A 19,684-nucleotide genomic window follows, 5' to 3' on the forward strand; every position below is an offset into this window, starting at 1 on the left:
TAAGTCGCTCATTATCTACATTTATTACCATGAATGGTTTGAAAATACAGATTTTACTTTATTTCGTGGTTGCAGTGGCAGCGAGAAAAATTGTCATTTCTAGCTCTAACTATTATCTAGTTATCCACTAGAAAAAGTTTCAGTAAGCACTGATTTGAGCGCTCCAACTTCATTTTATGTTTCTCATAATTATCGGTATGGCTGTTAAGCGATAAGCTGGTAATTATCTTTAAAATTGGATTCCGTCCTCTAGATTGACTAGGGTGGACCTTGGGGCCATGATATATATTAGATTCACAGAACTAATAGAAAGCAAGAGGGGAACGGATACTTCTTACTTAAAGCCTAGAGTCCTTCATTTTATTGCGTTGTTGATTGCGATACTAGTCGGGAAATGTTCCGCGTATAAATAACTCAGTGCGTCTTAGGTTTGTTGTGGGCCTTAACTGTTAAATTTAGTTTTGCGTATGTAGCAAGAAAAATGAAATCCAAGTTTATACAAAAAAAAACATTTGCGAAGAGGTGCCAATTTCAGACAATACTCGGCGTTTGTGAATGGTTTTATTGGACCATACCGCCATTCGATTTACGAGTGGAACAAAAATATGTTTAATACGGGCAGAAATTTTTAATAAGACGGTCGAAAAAATCCCAACATTTAATAAAAAAATAATAAGAGTCTCTCTTTTTCGGTTTAATGTCCAAAAGCCTTTGTCAACAGAAAGAAGCCTAAACAATACAACCATGCAACTAAGAAAAATACGGACTATTACATTATTTACATCACATTATTATTTGCTATTACATATTTACATATGTTTCTTAAAAATAGGTAAAAATTAAATTATTAAAAAATATAAATATATAGTATATATATATATATATATATATATATATATATATATATATATATATATATATATATATATATATATATATATATATATATATATATATATATATATATATATATATATATATATATATATATATATATAATAGCAAAATGAAACGATATTTTGATTTAAAAATATTGCATATGCCTCAGGTTAAAATCAAAGACAGGCTAGATAAATATTATGCTTGAAAGATTGACTAGATTTCAATAAAAAAAAAAATCAATTTTTCAAATATATTGGTTCTATAATCTGTATTTGACTTAAACCTAGTTTATATGTGAGATTTTTAAATAAAAGACTTTTATTTTGCTAGAATTCAAGATTAGAAAAAGATTCGGAGGTAATTCAGTTTTTTTAACATATTAGCTCTATAACCTATATTTGACTTTAAGCTAGGGTATGAAAGTATTTAAAATCTTACCTATGCCTTAGGTTAAATAAAATGAGACCAAATAAATATTATGCATGAAAGATTGACTAGATTTCAATGCAAAAGAAATCAATTTTTCAAACATATTAGTTCTATAATCTATATTTGACTTAAACCTAGTGTATATGTGAGATTTTTAAATAAAAGACTTTTATTTTGCTAGAATTTAATATAAGAAAAGAATTTGGAGGTAGAATAATATAATAATATAAAATAATATAGGATCAGAATATAATATAATATAACTGTCCTTTTACAAAAATTACCATTTTTAAGATATTTTCATTTCAATTGTACTTAGTGTTGGGGTACCAAAGAGGTATTTCGCATGTACAAATACTTGGTGCATAAAAAAACAGTTAAATATTACTGCTACTAATTTATCGCAGCACAAAGTTGCACGAGACTGACACAGAAAAACATAGTCAACATTTAGTCTATACTAGGCTCAAGCAGAGTATAGATATATATAAGCAATAGCGAAGAGTCCTATACTCTCCATTAGAGATTTTTGAGACACGTCAATCGCAAACCTCTCTTCATGACTCTGCCTTTCACGCACGCGCAATGGTAAATTTCTTGCGCATTATAATTGGACTATGGGAGATTTATTGCTGTGACGCAGACGGACTTTCTGTTTCCGAGCGCTTTGATCTGTGTCGTTTTTGGAGAAACTTTTTGCTACTATTATATATTTATGCTGCGAGGTCCAAGCGTCGTTGCTCCAATGAGAGCTGCTTGCTGCGAAGTTTGCAGCAAGCAGGTTTGAATCATAGTTCCAAGTTTCCGTGCGCAGCTTTTATGGATAGAAGAAAATGTTGTTATTTTATACATTTTGCCAATTCTTATCAACAACCAGTTTGCACCTGACAAACAATAAAAATTTCTGCTGAAGCCGTTACGCAATCTCAGCTCCGGGGTGGGAAGCCAGTCGATAGTTTAAGGATAGTTTTTATCCTTTGAAAATTGTAATTAAGATTTAAGTATATTAACTTAATCTTTGTAAAGACAAGTATAAGTATGCATAAATTTTACAAAAGAATATAAACATAGAAACATATAATATACGAAAATATCTATGAAAAATATTTACAAAAATCTATAAAATATTTTTATAATATTTATTACTTTAATATAAAACTATTTAACGTAAATATAATGTGTATAAAATGTGAATATAAAGAACGAACAAAAATATTAGGAAAAGAAATAGGTACTTATGTAACATACCAAAGACAGTCGAGAAGTTGGCTAAATGCAATATCTGAGAAACCGGTTTCATAGCCACAAAGACCAATGACGAGTGACAGAATGAATTAGACTTAGATAATTTAGGCTATTTATTTGCACATTGGGGGAGGTGGGGGTAAAGTACAGCGGGTCTGCATGCAAAATATCTTAGCTACAATTATTCTGTATAGATAACTTTCTATACAACTCGATCTACGTCGAGTATATGGGGACAATGTAACCAAGGAGGTGTCTAAATATATTAACACCCATAAGGGACACGCAAATGTTATGTTTTACTGCTGATGATGAATACTGTATATGTGTTCGAATTTCCAGTTAAAAATTTTATATCTGTTCACTGTCGATTAAAAGGCTTCATTCGTATTTTGAACTGTTATACTTTCATTATTCTGTATGTTCTGAAGTGTTTCAAGAATTGTTTTCTAGTTTCACACGGTCCAAATACTCCAACCCATCCCGTAATGTGCAAATATTTTGCCCATCTATGTATATAAAAATAAGTTGTTTGTCTGTGTCTGTCGAGTGACGTCACTGTCCGCATATGACGTCTGAATTATTTCATCAAATACCAATTCAAAAACGAATGTATTCAAGCCGAAGTAGCTCAGTTGGTAAAGCGTTATGTTCCAGGTTCTAGGTCCGAGAGGTTCCAGGTTCGAACCTTGGCTTTAGCAAAAATAAAGGAGAAAAATAAAACTAAAAAAAAAAAAAATAAAAAAAAACTAAAAAAGGTAAATGTATTCAAGCCGAAGTAGCTGAGTTGGTAAAGCGTTATGTTCCAGGTTCTAGGTCAAAGAGGTTCCAGGTTCGAACCTTGGCTTTAGCATTAATACAAAAGAAGGAAAAAACTAAAAAAGGTAAAAAATACAAAAAAAAACTAAAAAACTAAAAAAATAAAAAAAAACTAAAAAAAAGGTAAAAAGAAAAAAAAACTAAAAAGAAAAAGAAAAAAAAACTAAAAAAGCTAAAAAAAGGTAAAAACCAAAAAAAAAACTAAAAAGAAAAAAGTAAAAAAACAAAAGATTTAATAAAGAAGAAAAAGAAAACTGAAAAAAATAAAAATAAAAAAATAAAAAAGGTAAAAACCACAAAAAAAACTAAAAAGAAAAAAGAAAAAGCTAAAGAAGCTAAAAAAAGGTAAAAACAAAAAAAAAGAAAAAAAGGAAAAAAACAAAAAAATTATTTCATCTTTATAATGACGACCGGGACACACGGAATATAATTGACGACCGGGACACTCAAAGAGAAATTACAGACTGGGACACCGGGACACAAATCACGACCGAGACACAGGGAATATAAATGACGACCGGGACACAGGGACACAAATACAATGGCGCGTAACTAATATGGCGCATAACGACTTACGACACCGGGACACAGGGAGTATAAATGACGACCGGGACACTCAAAGAGAAATTACAGACTGGGAAACTGGGACACAAATCACGACCGAGACACAGGGAATATAAATGACGACCGGGACACAGGGACACAATTACAATGGCGCGTAACTAATATGGCGCATAACGACTTACGCCCCAACAGCTAGTATTATATAAGTCTAGTGCATTCTATAAACGAAAATATTATATTTTCATCTTGTTTTGGTATATTTCATTATGATTAACCAACTTCATTTCTGGAGTGTGATTTGTATAATACATAAGCACCAAAAATCAAGCATAAATTACTTCAGTTTCTATGAGCAGTAAGGTTACATCAAAATAAATTTAGGTACTTGTGTATTATTCACAACCCACTCAATAAGTGGAGTTAGGTTCTTTCGTGAAACAAACTACGATGCAGGTACATTTTATGAGAAAATCCGGTTTCATTGCCACAAAGACAGAACTTAAAGACAAAAAGTTAGGTTAAGTTAGGTTAGAATTCTAAGTTGTAATTCTACAATTTTCCTAATAAAGTATTATATTTTTGTCATATTTTGTTTTATTTCATTAGCTTTATCAATAGTTTGGGCTATATAGTTGCATATTAGGGGGATGGGTTGCATTAAATCAAATACCTACCTTAACCTAACCTAACCACCTCTATATATAAAATATTTAATTAAAATGTACCTGCATCGTAGTTTGTTTCACGAAAGAGCCTAACTTCACTTATTGAGTGTGTTCTGAATAATACAAAAGTACCTAAATTTCCTAAGAGGAGTCCCTCATGCGTGTTAGTCAAGTTTTACAACTGGTTTATGTCTTTAAAACCAAGGTGGGCTAGAATATTCTGGTTTAATAAAAAAATAAATAAAAAAATAAAAATAATAAATATATAATAATAAAATAAACAATATATAAATAATAAATAATAAAATATCTAATATAAATAAAATAAATAAAAAAAATCATTCGAGGATGTCTTGTTTCTCACTCCATCCCATTGTTGTTGTTGTTTTGTTTTGCATTTTTTTTTTTTTAGCACTGGAGTTTTACTTTTGTACGAAATGCATAAAATCCAGTTTGTCAACTTCTTAAAGCTTGTCTTAAGTCTGTCTTTTTTGGTAGATACAGGTGTCTTGGACTTCCCAAAACAAATATTTAAGTGTTGCAAACACTTGCTAGTATAGTTTTTTACGACAAACTCGGAAATACTATTAGATTTATTTATCCCTTTAGATTTCTTCTTTTATGTTATTTTAGTCCCTGCTTGTTTCAAATACCAAAAGTGTGTCAAACAACGGCACAAACTTTACTAGACATTGCAACCAGTAAACATTTCATCTTATCGTAAAACACAGGGTGTTTTATGGTAAACATGAAATCTGCCTTAGAACGGAACCAGACAATAAATTTATTTCAAATCTAATCGTAAATTACCGCAATAAGAAATGCTCACAATTGATCACAATTGAGGAAATAAAACAAAAAACAACAAGTAATAAACAAAAAACAAATAAATAAACATCCATGACTGTCCGTCTCAGAAATAAAAGCACATCTTTTCGTCTATTTGCTGATACAGGCTTTAAATATATGTAGTTGGATTCTGTGATATTCTAAAATTTGGCTGTGTTCTCTTCATTAAGATCACAGCGGTCGGGGTGTTTCCCCCTTTTCCTAAAATTGGTCAAATTTTGTTAGACTCATAACTTGTCATGAGTAACTTTAAGCTTAATGCCTGTTTTACTTTTATGGTTGCTAAGTATTAGCAAGAGCTCTTCTCTTTACTGACAGTTTGTTACGACGAGCATTCACAAATGGCTACGGCCAACTGTTTGATGTCAAGGCTATGTAATGTTCAAAATGTTTTTCCTCTATCATTGAAAAAAGTGAAGGGGTAGTTCAGGACTAAGCGGCAAGAATTTGGGAAGGTACATATCCCAGATACAACTATCTAGACTTACATTCAATCTACTATTGTAGAGAACCCCAAGATGTCCAGTGTAAATTAAGAAATACCTGGAAAACCAGCCTAAAGATAATTCAATATCTTTGCAACCCTGACTTAATTATATGTAACTCAAGATGATCAAAATTTTGTCAAACAGTAACCCTGGAAGAAATACGAGCAGAGTACTAATAATACTCAAGTAAACTGTGGGAAAACTTTAGGTAGGGGTTTTCCTACCTGTTAATCGTGCACCGTTGGTCACAGATGACTGGGTATAAGCAACCTGCAAAAGATAATGGAATTCAACTATATTGGCAAGAACAATGGAAAATAGCAACTATGGCATGATCATAGGCCACTGACCGCTTGTGATTAAAAAAAATGACTATTGGCTGTTGCTCGCATCAAAGTATACACGAGTTACAGGAGCTGAATAATACCACTATAGATCTTAGAAAAAATAAAGACCTTACAAAGGTTAGCACTTAAGACTACAATATTCCCGTCCGACTCGTTTAAACGTAGCAGACATACATGTAGATCAATTTTTGAAGTGTTTTTAAACATTTTTTGTACTGCTACTACTATTACTGTTGCTACTACTATTTTTTAGTAGTTTGCAGATAACTGGGACTAAAGTTTTTTTGTAGAATAGGAGGCCTGACAAAATTTAGAGGTTTTCATTGGTTTTTTCTACTTTTTTAACGTTGTTTTTTAAATAATAACACTAAAGACCTTAGAAAATATCGCTATAACTTAGAATCTTGAACCTTAACTGTATTTTTTAGATCGGTGTCTGAACGAACCTTTTAAATGCACATTGTTTGCACTACTATCTTGTATAAGAAATACAGATAAAGCCATATGGATATGTGCCTACAAATCATTACCTTCTTTCTATTGCATGAAAAAAGTTAAGTTTTCTCAATGAGTGGAAAAGGCTTTACGCAAAGATTAAACTGAAATGTACATAATTTAAGAATGCTGGGGTAGTACCACCCCCAAAAACAACCGTAAACAAAAGATTTTTTGCAAAGGTTTTTGCCCTAAAGGCATCCTTTTTCTAAGTGTCAGCTATTACTTCTCAAATAAGCCTCTTTTCCAACGGTTATGTTGCTGGTGTTTCTAACAATTTTGGAAATAGTTTTAGTATGTTCAGGATTTTAATTTCTTTAAATTATCACACATTTACTTTGTTACGAAATTGAAAAATTTCATTGCAAAGTGATTTTTATAAATGTATTAGTAGAAGACATTGTCATATGAATAACAAAACGAGTAAACCCATGACAGTGCTAAGACTTAGTACAATTCAAGGATGTGAATTCAATTCAGTGAAGTTGTTGTTGATTTGACATACCATCCATTTACGTCACCATCCCGCTTCTGTTCGGATATAGTAATGTTTACGAGCCTGTTAGTCTATATTTCATGTATCTAGTATAATGTCTTAGCATGTAAAGACGAGGGAGGCTTCAAACCTGGGGCCCGCATAAAATCTTAATACATTCCCATTGTTCCTTAAATCTTCCTTATAAATGAGCTATCTTTGTTGTTTCCAGAATTTGCCCCCCCCCCTTCTTCTAGTTTTACGAGTGACCTGATTGTTTTTAATATTTTTTTTTGATATTTTTATTTTCCTGAGGGTTGATTACCTGGATAATTTATTTAGCTTTAAGACCCTTCATGAGAACATATAGTTAGTTAGTTAATGAAAATAGAACTTGACAAAATGCATGCATATATAATACATGAAAAACCAAATCATTCAACTAAATCTTCTAGCCTGCCCATGAACTTGCAAAGGTTAGGGAAACTGCTTTAATACTACAGTTAACTTGAGATGTTACAGCTTGGATATGATTTTTGAGTTATTGGAATTTGTTTTATACAATACTTATATAAGATTTGGGGGTGATTTGTACAAGCAAATTATGGGAATTCCCATGGGGGGGAATGCCAGCCCATTTATAGCTGACTTGTTTTTAAGTCAACTAGAATATAAATATATGATGGATAAGAATAATCCAATTAATTTAAAACATGCTTTGTCAAATAATAAAAGATATTTAGATGATATTTTGGTCTTAAATTGTAAGGATTTCATTGATATTTCTAAAAATATATATCCATCAGAGCTTATTCTTGAGCCTAGTCATAGCGCTGGTCATGAAGATCATTTCTTAGATTTAAATATTAATATTTGTGATAATAATAAATTAAGTTTTAAAATGTATAATAAAACGGATGATTTTGATTTTGAAGTGATTAGTTTCCCATTCCCTGAAAGTAATATACACTCAAATATCACATATTCAGCGTTTTTCTCACAGTTACTTCGTTATGCAAGGATTTGTAGTAATTATATTGATTTTAAAAATAGATGTAAAATATTAAGCCAAAAATTGATATCAAGAGGTTTTTCTGCAAATAAATTAACTTGGCAATTTAAAAAATTTAGTTTTCATTATAACGAACTTTTAAATAAATATCAAAAGAATTATCTAGAAATGCTTAAAGAAATTTTTAACTAATTTGGGAGGTTTGAGAAATGTTGTCACAGCGCCATTTATTTTGAATTGCGTTTCTAATTGAGCGTAATTTTTTGAAAAATTAGCCACATGGTAAAGATGAATTCTATAATTGTTTAGTTCATTCAGGTTTTTTGCAATGTGTTAATATTTGTGATTTGGTAAAATTTATAATATTTAGTTTACCTATTGTTGCTAAAGGGAGGGATATATTAACAGGATAAGCTTGTTTTGGTTTTGGTTTTACTTGGTTGTTTTACATTTGCTGTTTTTTTTTTTTTCATAGGCATGTAATTTGGGGGTGATACCTGACGCGGGGATGCCATGGATATTCTGTGGTAGCCACAACACTGTGCTGGGTAGAGAATTTAGAGTGGCGAAACCCAATATAGGCCAGTGTATTCTCCTGATGAGCCCTTATGTTGGGTGTTGCCTCTGAATTATTTGTCTATATTATTTTTTCTATTGTTCAGTAAATGACGACTTATACTTATTGTCGACATGACTGCCTGTCCATGGATTATTCTTTATGGTTGATTGTGTGTGGCTATGCTGTTTGACCTATGTGATTGTATGGATGAGTAGGGTTGAGGCCTCATTAAAGTGCTGGTCTATATTAATCACTAATTTAGGAAAACAGTCTTCCTTTTCTCCTTCTGTCTCTTTATTTTATTTTATTTTATTTTTTTTTTTTTTTTTTTTATTATTTTTTTTTTTTTTTTTTTTTTTTTTTTTTGTGTGTGTTTGTGCTGTAGCATTGGTGATTTCTCTTTTCATGATATATATATATATATATATATATATATATATATATATATATATATATATATATATATATATATATATATATATATATATATATATATATATATATATATTCAAATAATTCACTATGCTCCTTCACACAACTCAAATAACAATAGAGGAAGAAGAAAAATATAAGGAATAATAGCTTAAGACTCATTAGTAGGATACATTTTTTCCTTGACTTTATTTCAAAAATTTTCGAACCATTTCATATCATTAATTGTCATATTACTACTAGTCCATAAATTTATAAATTAAATACCAATAAAAATGGAAAATAATAACTTAATACTCGTAATTAGTATGCATTTTTTCCTTAACTTTATTTCTAAATTCCTAAAACCGTGTTATGTCATTAATTGTCTTATCATTGCTATTCCATAATTTTAATGCTCGATAAATATAGCATATCTAACTTCATACTTCAGACCCAAGTGCCATACTTGAACCTGTCGTGGACCTGTCATATGGACAAGAAATACTCATATTATTCTGATTCGAACGAAGCATAAAATTTCCACCTTTATTCCAAATTGTGCTACGAAATCACTGTTTGAAACGTGCTGTTTATATTATTTCAAACCCTTTTCCTCTGGGTCTGCAAGGGTCATTGTGCCCCCGTATCTAATGAGCCCTGTACTTCTAATTTCTTTTAATTAAAGTGGTTATATTCAAATTTTGTCCCCCAATCAGCTTTGTCATTAAAAAGGGGCACTAGAACTAATAAACAGCAATCGAAAAAGCCCTGATTACCCTGATTTTTTGTTTGAATTTTTTTTGAATTTATAACATGAGGGGCAATTGCTCTCTGCAAAAAAAGAAACGCTATTTTGTTGACTATGACATAACTTCTTACAAGAAAGGAAAGAAATGTGTTATATATTTTTTTGAATTACACTTTGTTTAGTAGTTTCTCTAAAAGAAATAAACTGAAAATTTAAAGATATATGCTATTTTATTGTCAAAGTTTTCTCAGGAATTTCTTGGAAGCCTAATAAAATGCCAAGTAATGACACTGGCCAACTAAAAAAAAAAAAAAAGCTAACAAAGTTCTTATAGTTTGCAGCAAGAGAAAAGGCACTAATCGTCCAACCAACAATATTCAATCTTCTCATAAGTTAAGAAACATGAATCACCATTAATGATATTAGACTTCGTATGTTGCTTCAGAAATTAAGAAATTATCACAATTATTAAAGTGATATGTGTTGTAGCAAGATAAGAGTTTCTAGTCCTGTCGCTGAATTTTGTTCCTAAAAAGAAATGTTTTGTCTGCCACCGAAAACTTCGCCGGAAATTTCCTTCCAAAATTTCGACTACATTACATTCATTGAATCACTATGGCTTTCAGAAAAAGAAGGTCGTCAGGTCTTACCACCGACAAATATTCTGTTCAGGGAAGCGTTTTTTTCCTGCCATCGACTGTTTCAACCAGTGCGGGTATTAGCCATTCTATGATCGTCCAAAAATTTGAAAAATATTGAATTTCTCAAATCATCGTGGTTTGCAGCAAAATAATAGTTTCAAGTCATACCACGAGCATTTTTTGTGGCTAGTCCTGTAAAAAGTGCTGATATTGAGTGACTAATTTGAAGGTATGACTTTGCAAGCATATTATTAGGGGATTCTCACGAAAACACAAAAAGAAAAAAGAAAAACTGTAAGCCCTTCTTTCAAATTTTTTATGAAATGACTTTGCACAAAATGGAAATCTGTAAAACAAGAATTGTGAAATCCAAATAACAAATGGCAAAACCTGTAATAAAAACAGAGGAAGAAGAATTGGTTTCTTTTGTTGGCACTGCTACAAACATACATATCAGTGAAGACAATGAACCCTATAGAATTGTAGAATATAAATTTGAAGTAACTGAAATTTAATATGACACACCTCAGAAAAGTAAAAGAAAGTTTCAAAAGACCTCTAATGGTAAGGCCCCGTAACGTGTTCAGTTATCATTAATACAGATAGACTTACCGAACTAAGCCAAGAATCGGGCCACAAAGGGCCATTGTATGATGTATTGGGAACGTAAGATTCATGGGTCTTACAGGGCAACAAAATCAATAATTTTAATTGGAATAATTGATAAATAAATTTATTATTTAAATAAATTTATAATTTTATAAATTTTAAAAATTATTTGTAATTATTTATCAACTAATAAAATTATTATTGTCAATTTATTATGAATTTATTATTAAATTATTATTTTCAATTTTATTTAAATTATTTTTCAATTAACAAAGTTAATTGGAATAATAAATAATTTTAATAAGGTTAGATTTGGATCATCTAAAGCCTAAATCAAAGTCCTACCCATTAATCGAACGTTTAATTGAGATCTAATAAGCCTCTTCTAGTAAGTATTCGGTTGAGAAGAATTTTGGGATGTCCTCCCCTTAAATCAGTTCGATCAGGCACAGGTTCTTGAAAGCCACTACAAGCACACTTGTTCTTGCTCCTCCAAGTTTGTTTGAGAGCTAAAAGCTATTTTGGGTAGACATTACGGTGACAAGAATTTAGGGTCCCTTCCTCGAGGTATTCCAAAGTGAATATGAACCCCCCAAAAGTAAAATTTAGATACTTGCTCACATTTCCAGTCGAGTGCATCTGGTTGAGAGATGAAAGCCCATTTCACTAGAAGTCCTTATGATGGGAGTATGGACATTCCTCCCTTTTCTTCCTCCAGTAAGCTTGCATGTAGTCAAAACAGCTGAAGGATATAGCTAGAATACTAGCTTTTATAGCCCTCAAAGCTTGGTTGAGATTCAACTTTTTTTTACATGCTCTGATGACATGACCTACGACCCCCCTGAAGGCCTAATTACCAAAAGGCCTATTTAGGATACTTACAATCACTTTCAACAGTGTTTGATTAAGATCTCTCCCTCATCCTCCTCCCCCCTCTACTATATTTTATAAAACATAACCTTGGGACCCTCCATCTCCACAGAGGGCGACCCCAAAAAGTACGATTAATACACTTACTTTTCATTTATACCAAGTTTGGTAGAAAGAAGATTCATTATCTGTGTGGTGGAAATCCTGCCGAGATGGATTTAGGGACCCCACGTTTCCTCCCCTGTGGTAGTCATACTAGTCAGAACACCACAAAAGTAAAATAAGATTGTGGATTTTAATTCCAATTAAGTCTGGGTGAGATCTGAATGCCCCTTTGGGTAGATGTGGAAATGACAACTTCTATAAAATCTTCTATTCTGCTTCCAGGCCCACATTATTTTCATATGAATTCTTATTAAATTTGATTGAAATCTTATGTTTTTGTAAAAATAAGAAGAAAAAAAAATATCGGAATTTGGGAACTCCGAGTTGACATTTCCCAAATCATTTCTTAGAAACTTAGAAGGAACAAAATAATTTTAACGTTAACTCTGCGAGACATAATTCCATGTTCTAAAGGATTCTGACATGACATGATCAATAAGAAGTTTTCATTCGAAGTTGGGACAATTTTATCTATCTTGCTTATATTAATTAGTTGGCTAGACATAAAAAGATTAAACTCTGTTCCTCCCTTTTTTCGTTCCCATACTGGAAAAAATTTCAAATTTCCGTCTGTTATCGTACTGAATAAAAAAATACAGAAAGTTTTACATTCTACTGATCATTTGCGTAAGATCCTATTCCCTGTGTCCCTGATTAAATACTAATAAGCCAAACTCAGCAGTTTTATCTTTTTGATTTTATATAGTCTTTTCATGTCTCTACATTTTTTTCCCGTATTTGCTCCATTCTTACAGCGAGAAAGAATTCTGCATATATCCTTAGGTCCTCGTCGTAAATTTAAACACCCGAAGGACATCTTCAATTTTGTGTTTATATTATTTGAATCTTCTTGTTTATGTAATTGTTTACATTCTTTAAACTACATTTTATATAGTTTAATTGTTTTTATTGAAATATTTCATTTATATAATTGGTTGAATATACGGTTCATATAATCTACGTTGTATGTTTATATAATTTAAATTCTCTTTTAGCTTGTAGTATAGATGAACTCCACCGAGTTGCCTGATGAGATATACAAGAATTTGTCCCGTTTGACCTGCTTTGACCTTGAAAACAACCCCCATTTAAATGTAACCGTACCAGAGCTACAAAGCTGCCTGTCAGAAATAACGTTCCTAAATGAGTCGAGTTTTAGCAGATTTTATTTTTACGAGGTATGTCATGTCATTGTTTTCCTTTTACCTTATTAATTCTGTATATGCTGTTTCTTTCTTTTATTATTTTTTGTATTTCTTCATTTTACACAAAATAGGAGTTTTAGGCAGTTACAATATGAACTTCAGAGGTGCTATAGAACATTAATGTGGGAAACGTTTTACAAACTGTAGGGGAGAGGGTTTAAAAGGCTGAGATTTTTGGGAAATATAAAGAATTATGGAGGAAGCGGTAAGACATTTTTAAATAAAGATAAAACTATAGAATTTCCCATTTGCCAGCTGTAGGCAAACAGTGTTTTTTTTGTGTAGTAAACAATCTTCAGATGCATAAGGATGGGGGAGATTCAATGAATTCGTTGGTTCGGTTAAAATGGATGTCTGATATACATGAGTCTATCTCAGTAGAGAAGGGAGTCAGGCAAAGGGGTGTGCTGTCTCCATATATTTTTAATACTGTGCTTGCGGAATGTTTGCAAATGCTGTCTCCTACCGTGTTTTTAGAAGATACTGTTGTTAGTCACATTGCCTATACTGATGACGTACTACTAGTTAGTCATACTAGGTCAGGTCTCACAAAGAGCCTAAATGCTATGAGTATGATTGGATTTTCTATAAATCCTTCAAAATGGTAGTTTCTGTGCTTCAATATTTCTAACCCTGCTCCTCCTTTACGTGTGGGTATGTCTAAAAGTTGAAATGGCTTGGGACTACTTTTTCTGATACACTATCAACTACATGCTCATCTACTAGTGCTCTGCAGTGTATTTGCATCTCATATGGTGTAATCTTGCCCAGTAGAAGCAGGTATAGCCACCAAGGCTTGTGTAAACTTTACCGTTGTTTTTGTTCTCTTACAATTCTTTTTTTGTCCCGGTTTTTAGGCTCTAATGCAGAATAAACACCCTCTTTAGCTAAGGAGTATATTAAATATAGCCTCTTCGGCTATTTTAAATATTGTAAATTCTTGCTATAGAAATAACAAGATCGTTTCTCATTTTGGACTTATCGACCCTTTAGTGCTGCTTGACAACATCGCTAAGGATCGGAGGGCCAATACTCCAAAGAAGATACGTGCCAATGATCCTATCACTTATTTTTTTCCAGATCAGTGATTCAGTGGATATTGTTATGTTATTTATGTTGTGTTTTTCTTCTTATTTCCTTGTGGATTATATTATTTTGTTTTTCCGTTTTTTACTCCGTATTTATTTTGTATCATTGTGGGTTATAAATAAACTTACTTCCCTACTGATTTCAAACTTCAGACAAGTCTATGTACTTTGAAAAGCCTGAAGACAACTGATGTTGGACTAAAGACAAGTCTATACAAGTCTATGAATTGCCTGATAAGCCTGAACACTACTGATTTCAGACTATACACAAGTTTATACAAGTCTATATACTGTATGAAAAGCCTGAAGACAACTGATCTCTAACTATAGACAAGTCTATAAAAATCTATGAATTGTTTGAAAAGCATGAAGACAGCTGACTTCAAACTATAGACTATCTATTACTTAAACATAATTTGAAATTAATGTTGTTTAACTTAATACTCTTTGACCAGTCCGACAGTCTATGACTTGCATATTTATCTTTCATTTATCATCCGTAAAATACAGAAATTATTTTCTTGGTAAATTCAAACCAAGTCCACCGGTACTTTTTAGATTTTATCTTTCCCTTTTTTCGGTTTGAAATGGGAAGCTAAATGAATTTTTCGCTTGAATGCCTCAAGGATCTTCAGAAAAAAGGCTTTCTCCTGATGTCTTAGGGACGAAGTTAAGTAGTTTTTAATTTCTTAGAAACCTCCATTTTTTTAATTTTTGCGATACTCGGCGTTTGAGATATGCTCAGAGATGTTAATAATCCTATATCTGACATTTTTTCCTCTTTTTTTTTCAAATACCGACAACAGGCACGGGAAAGGGAACGACAGCTTCGAGTCAGCAGCCTCAAAATATCGCGATTTTTACTATTTATTACTAAGAATATTTGTTTTCTAACCCACCACTACAAAAAGAAAAGGAAGGAGTACAAAACAAAAATAATAAAGAAAAAGTTTTTTCAACGGAAGGTAAGGAGCAACATCAAAACCTTAAACGAACAAAAAATATTACGTATATGGGGGGGTTGCCCCTTCCTTAATGCCTCGCTCTTTACGCTAAAGTTTTTTTTCAAGAAAAGACTTTTTTGTTTTTAAGGAATTTGGGCAAAAAGTCGATTTTTTGCGTAAAGAGCGTGGTATTAAGGAGGGGCAACCCCCATACGCAATAATTTCTGTTGAGCAAGTTTTGATCCTACTCCTTACATTTTGTTGAAAACTATTTTTTTTATTTAAATTTGATGGTTTTATAATCCGTATCCCCCTCTATGGAGATTCCCTCATCCCACGCGGAAAATCCCTCCGTGGGAAATAATTCCCACGTTAAACACTCCCCTCCCTCCCCGACAGGAAAATTCCCCCAGACAATTCGATTTTAGCTTAAAATTCCTCAAGGGAAATTTCTTGCAGATGATAAAAAAAAAAAAAAAAACAATACAGAATACATATTTAAAAACACTGCATCGAAACTACTGCCACGGGAGGAATAACCATTTGTCAATCTGTCAATCAAACAGATTGTCAATCTGTATCTGGATGGCCTGATACAGTTCTGTAACTTTGTAATGAAGGCTAATGCACAAACTCCATGTCCACAAGGGAAGCCTCGTCAAATACTTTGTGAAACGAAAGTAGCAGGACCGAATTGCTTAATATCCGGTTTCCGAAGCATTCTCTCGAAAGTTTTAACGTACAGGATATGCGGAAGTGCGGTACCGTTACGTTGGTTACGTTACACAGTTACGTTTCAATCATGCGACTGAAACATAGATTATTTAGTGGTAGGCCCAACTAAATACAAATATTTATTAGAGAATCTCTGATATTTTCATCGACTTTGTCTCTCTTGCATGAATTCAAAACACCCTCCCGTGCCAGATTGTGTCACACAGAGCATGTGGTATATCCTACATTCATGACTGCAAATGATTCAATATGTAGAAAACTTGATACAAACTTCAATCATTAATTTATGCTAATGTATTTGAAACTCCATGTATTTTTGAGAATAATTAGTGTTTTATATCGCGTATAAATTGTTTTGAAAATTGCACTGAATTTTAGCTTAACATAGTATTGTATTAACATTCTCTTATGTATATAATGATGGTATTACTTTATCAAACAGTTCGTAGTAACGAAAAATAAGTAACGATTCGGCTCAGTAGTAACCGAAATGCTAAAATAGGGTTTTGATGTCAATAAATACCTCAAGAGAATCAGCTTATTATGCTCATTCTATACATATAAGATTCATTAAGTTTAGTGCTACCCATCAAAAGTTACGATCCGATGAAAATTTTCCAGATTTTCTAAAAAGAAGAAAACCCCCCTAAAACTCAAGGAATCTTAATGAAATTCCTACTATCACTTTCAGCATATCAAAAAACCCTCTGTAGAAGTTTAAATGTGTGCTGACTTCAGCACGGATGTGTGCTGATTTGTTTTGTTTTTTATCTTTTTTTGTTTCTTTTTCTAAGGGGAAGTCGTATAGAAGTAGTGATCCTAGAAGATCGGAAGGGGGTGAATTCGAACGGAAAGTAAAAGTTCTAGGGCCTTTTTTAAGTGTTCGAAAGATTGGAGGGCATCTAGCATCCCTCCTATGTCCTATTTTCCCCCAAGTAGTCTGATAAAAATTTTGAGATAGTCATTTTGTTCAGCACAACATGAACCTCCACAGCCCGTTGGGAGAGGTCCATAAGTTATGAAATTTGCCCATTGTTTACGCATGGTATTTAGTTAATTTATTTTACAACCTATCAAAAATACAAGGTAATGACGATGGAGTATAAAAAAAGAAAGAAAATGGAAAAAGCACTTAAAAAAACTGGAGCAAATACGTACAAACTAAAACTCGAATAAACCAAATAATTCGGAAAAATGAGCCACTCTAAGGGTGATAAGCATCTTTAAATGAATCATACAGATAAATGCAATATAAAATGATAATAACCCAGCAGAAAAAAATAAAGCAAACTTTTATTAAAACAAAAAACCTTCAAAGGATTGTTTGACGGATAAACTGTAAGCGTGGAAAAAAGCTTATCTGCAAGATCAAGAGGATCCGACAAGCTGTATCTCCCCCGCAGTCTACCATACCTAGTCCAAGGAGGAACCCGAATAAGGAACTTTAAATATTTGAAATAAGTCCACCTGATTTCTATTTTATCTGATTGGTTAAAAGTGTCGCAGAAAGAATCAGGTATAAAACCTGAGGGAGAGAAACAGCATTATAGACTTTCGCAAGGTTGCGTTTATCAAGATTCAGCTATGATCCAACTGCATCAGCATAAGCATTACGGATCTTACCTTCATTTCGGGCAATAAGCAATTTTTTAGTTGACTTTAGGGATATACCAATAGGAAAACCAAGGTACATAAGTTCCTGCAGCGGTACAACATCGGAATCACCCAGATTTAGTTTATCAGGGTTTTCAGATCGGTTAAAATTAAGTAATAGCACTTGAGACTTCGTCCCATTTAAAGAAAGACCAATCTCGGTATAATTTTTAGCAATCTCCCTAAAACTTTTTCCCGAACTAAACCCAGCCCTACTTAAGTTAAGAACATCTTCCGCATAACATAAAACAGACACGCTAACACCATTCAACATAGAGCAAGACGATGTTGTTGGGAAGTAAAAATCCATTATGGAGGGATTTTGTGCTTTGGGTGGGTTTCTATGGATAACATTTTCTGTGGGGAGGGATGTTTCCGGATGTAAGATTTCCAGTGGAATTTTGCATTTGGGGATGTTCCAGGGGAATTGTCTGGGGGCTATTGTCAGTGTGTTTGGCTTTCCGGGAAAAAATTTCCACGGAAGAGGAAATTTTGGCTTTCACGGAAAAAAATTCCGGAGTGATTGGGAAAATGATTAGAAAGTAGACCCTTCTTCAAATGAAAGTATATGAATGGGCTGCCCCTCTCTTCAGTACCTTGCTCTTTACGTTAAAGTTTGACTATTTGTCCAATTTGTTTAAGAAAAGTTCCTGAAACATAAAGGCCTTCTAATTAGAATTGGAAGCTTTTTTTTTTTAAAATACTAAAAACCTCAGCATAAAGAGCTAGGTTTTGAGGAGAGAGGTAACCCTATTCATTCAGAATAATTTATGTCCGTTTTTATTTTTAATGTTGCTCCTTGCTTCCAGTTGAAAAAAAAAGCTGTTTTTATTTGATTTACTGAAAGCCGTTTGTTTGAAGTTACTTGGCTTGATTTTTGGAGTCTTTTTGATTCCGGTAATCAGATCTTTCGAAAGTTGGCATACTTATTAACTTTTCATTTGTCAAGGGAGCTTTACTCTAGACATTATAAGGGAATGGATGTCTTCTCTATTTTCAGAGCCCCCCTGGGAGTCTAGACACGCCGGGCTGACCTAATCGAGAAAAGTTTCAGATTGAGAATGACCTGATAAGTAGCTTCAAGAGAAACTGTTGTAGCCTTTTTTTTATCCTTCACAAAATCAGGTTATTAGATTCAATTTATTCTTCGTCAAAGGTTTAAATATGTAGAGAAAGTCCAAAGGGTGTATGGAGAAAATATTTATGGGCTAGAGACAGGCGGTTTTAAGGTTTAAAACCATCTGTCCCTAAATTTGAAACTCCCTGGTTTATTTTAGTTAGCATTTTAACAAGTTGAGAAAACTTAAGTAATTTCCTAAAATGAATCTTAAGACACTGAAATGAATTTCTCACTTTGAAAATGTGCTATATAACTATTTTTAAGTCCCTTTTATAGTGTTGCATCATGTCCAGCTGTGTTACGTCTAGGAAGGGGACATTTCTCGCGTGTATTCTTCCAATTTGTAAAAATATTTGATTCTTGAAATTGGGGTACGATGCTTTACCATTTTACCGACATTTTTACGCAATTGTTTGGATTTTACCGTAACTTTATCTGAAAATCAGCCTCGGTCCTTTATAAAGACTAGCCCGTGGTTAAAGTTCATTATCAAATTCGTTGAAACACTTCAATTACTTAGACACTTTGCAGGTAATATGGAAAACAAAACTCTTCGGCTCCGCCGTAACTTTCCACCAAATGGTACCCCTTCACATATTCAATCTCCAGCTGCCCACTGCACGTCCTCCATTCAAAAGAATCCCATCTATGCAGCTGCCAACT

The 19,684-nt window shown here is 32.6% G+C and overlaps 1 protein-coding gene across 7 annotated transcripts in view; it reads left to right on the top strand.

The window, feature by feature from the left end:
- Window positions 1-19,684, top strand: part of LOC136035992 (cardioacceleratory peptide receptor-like) — a 473,226-nt gene that overhangs the window by 15,909 nt on the left and 437,633 nt on the right. For all 7 annotated transcript variants that reach the window (XM_065717902.1, XM_065717908.1, XM_065717903.1 and 4 more), the window contains exon 2: window positions 13,272-13,454. In XM_065717902.1, the coding sequence (XP_065573974.1) occupies window positions 13,284-13,454 (171 nt within the window). In that variant the 5' untranslated portion in view covers window positions 13,272-13,283. The remainder of the gene's footprint in view (window positions 1-13,271; window positions 13,455-19,684) is intronic.

Source organism: Artemia franciscana, chromosome 15, assembly GCF_032884065.1.
Source record: "Artemia franciscana chromosome 15, ASM3288406v1, whole genome shotgun sequence".
Taxonomy (NCBI): Eukaryota; Metazoa; Arthropoda; class Branchiopoda; order Anostraca; family Artemiidae; genus Artemia; species Artemia franciscana.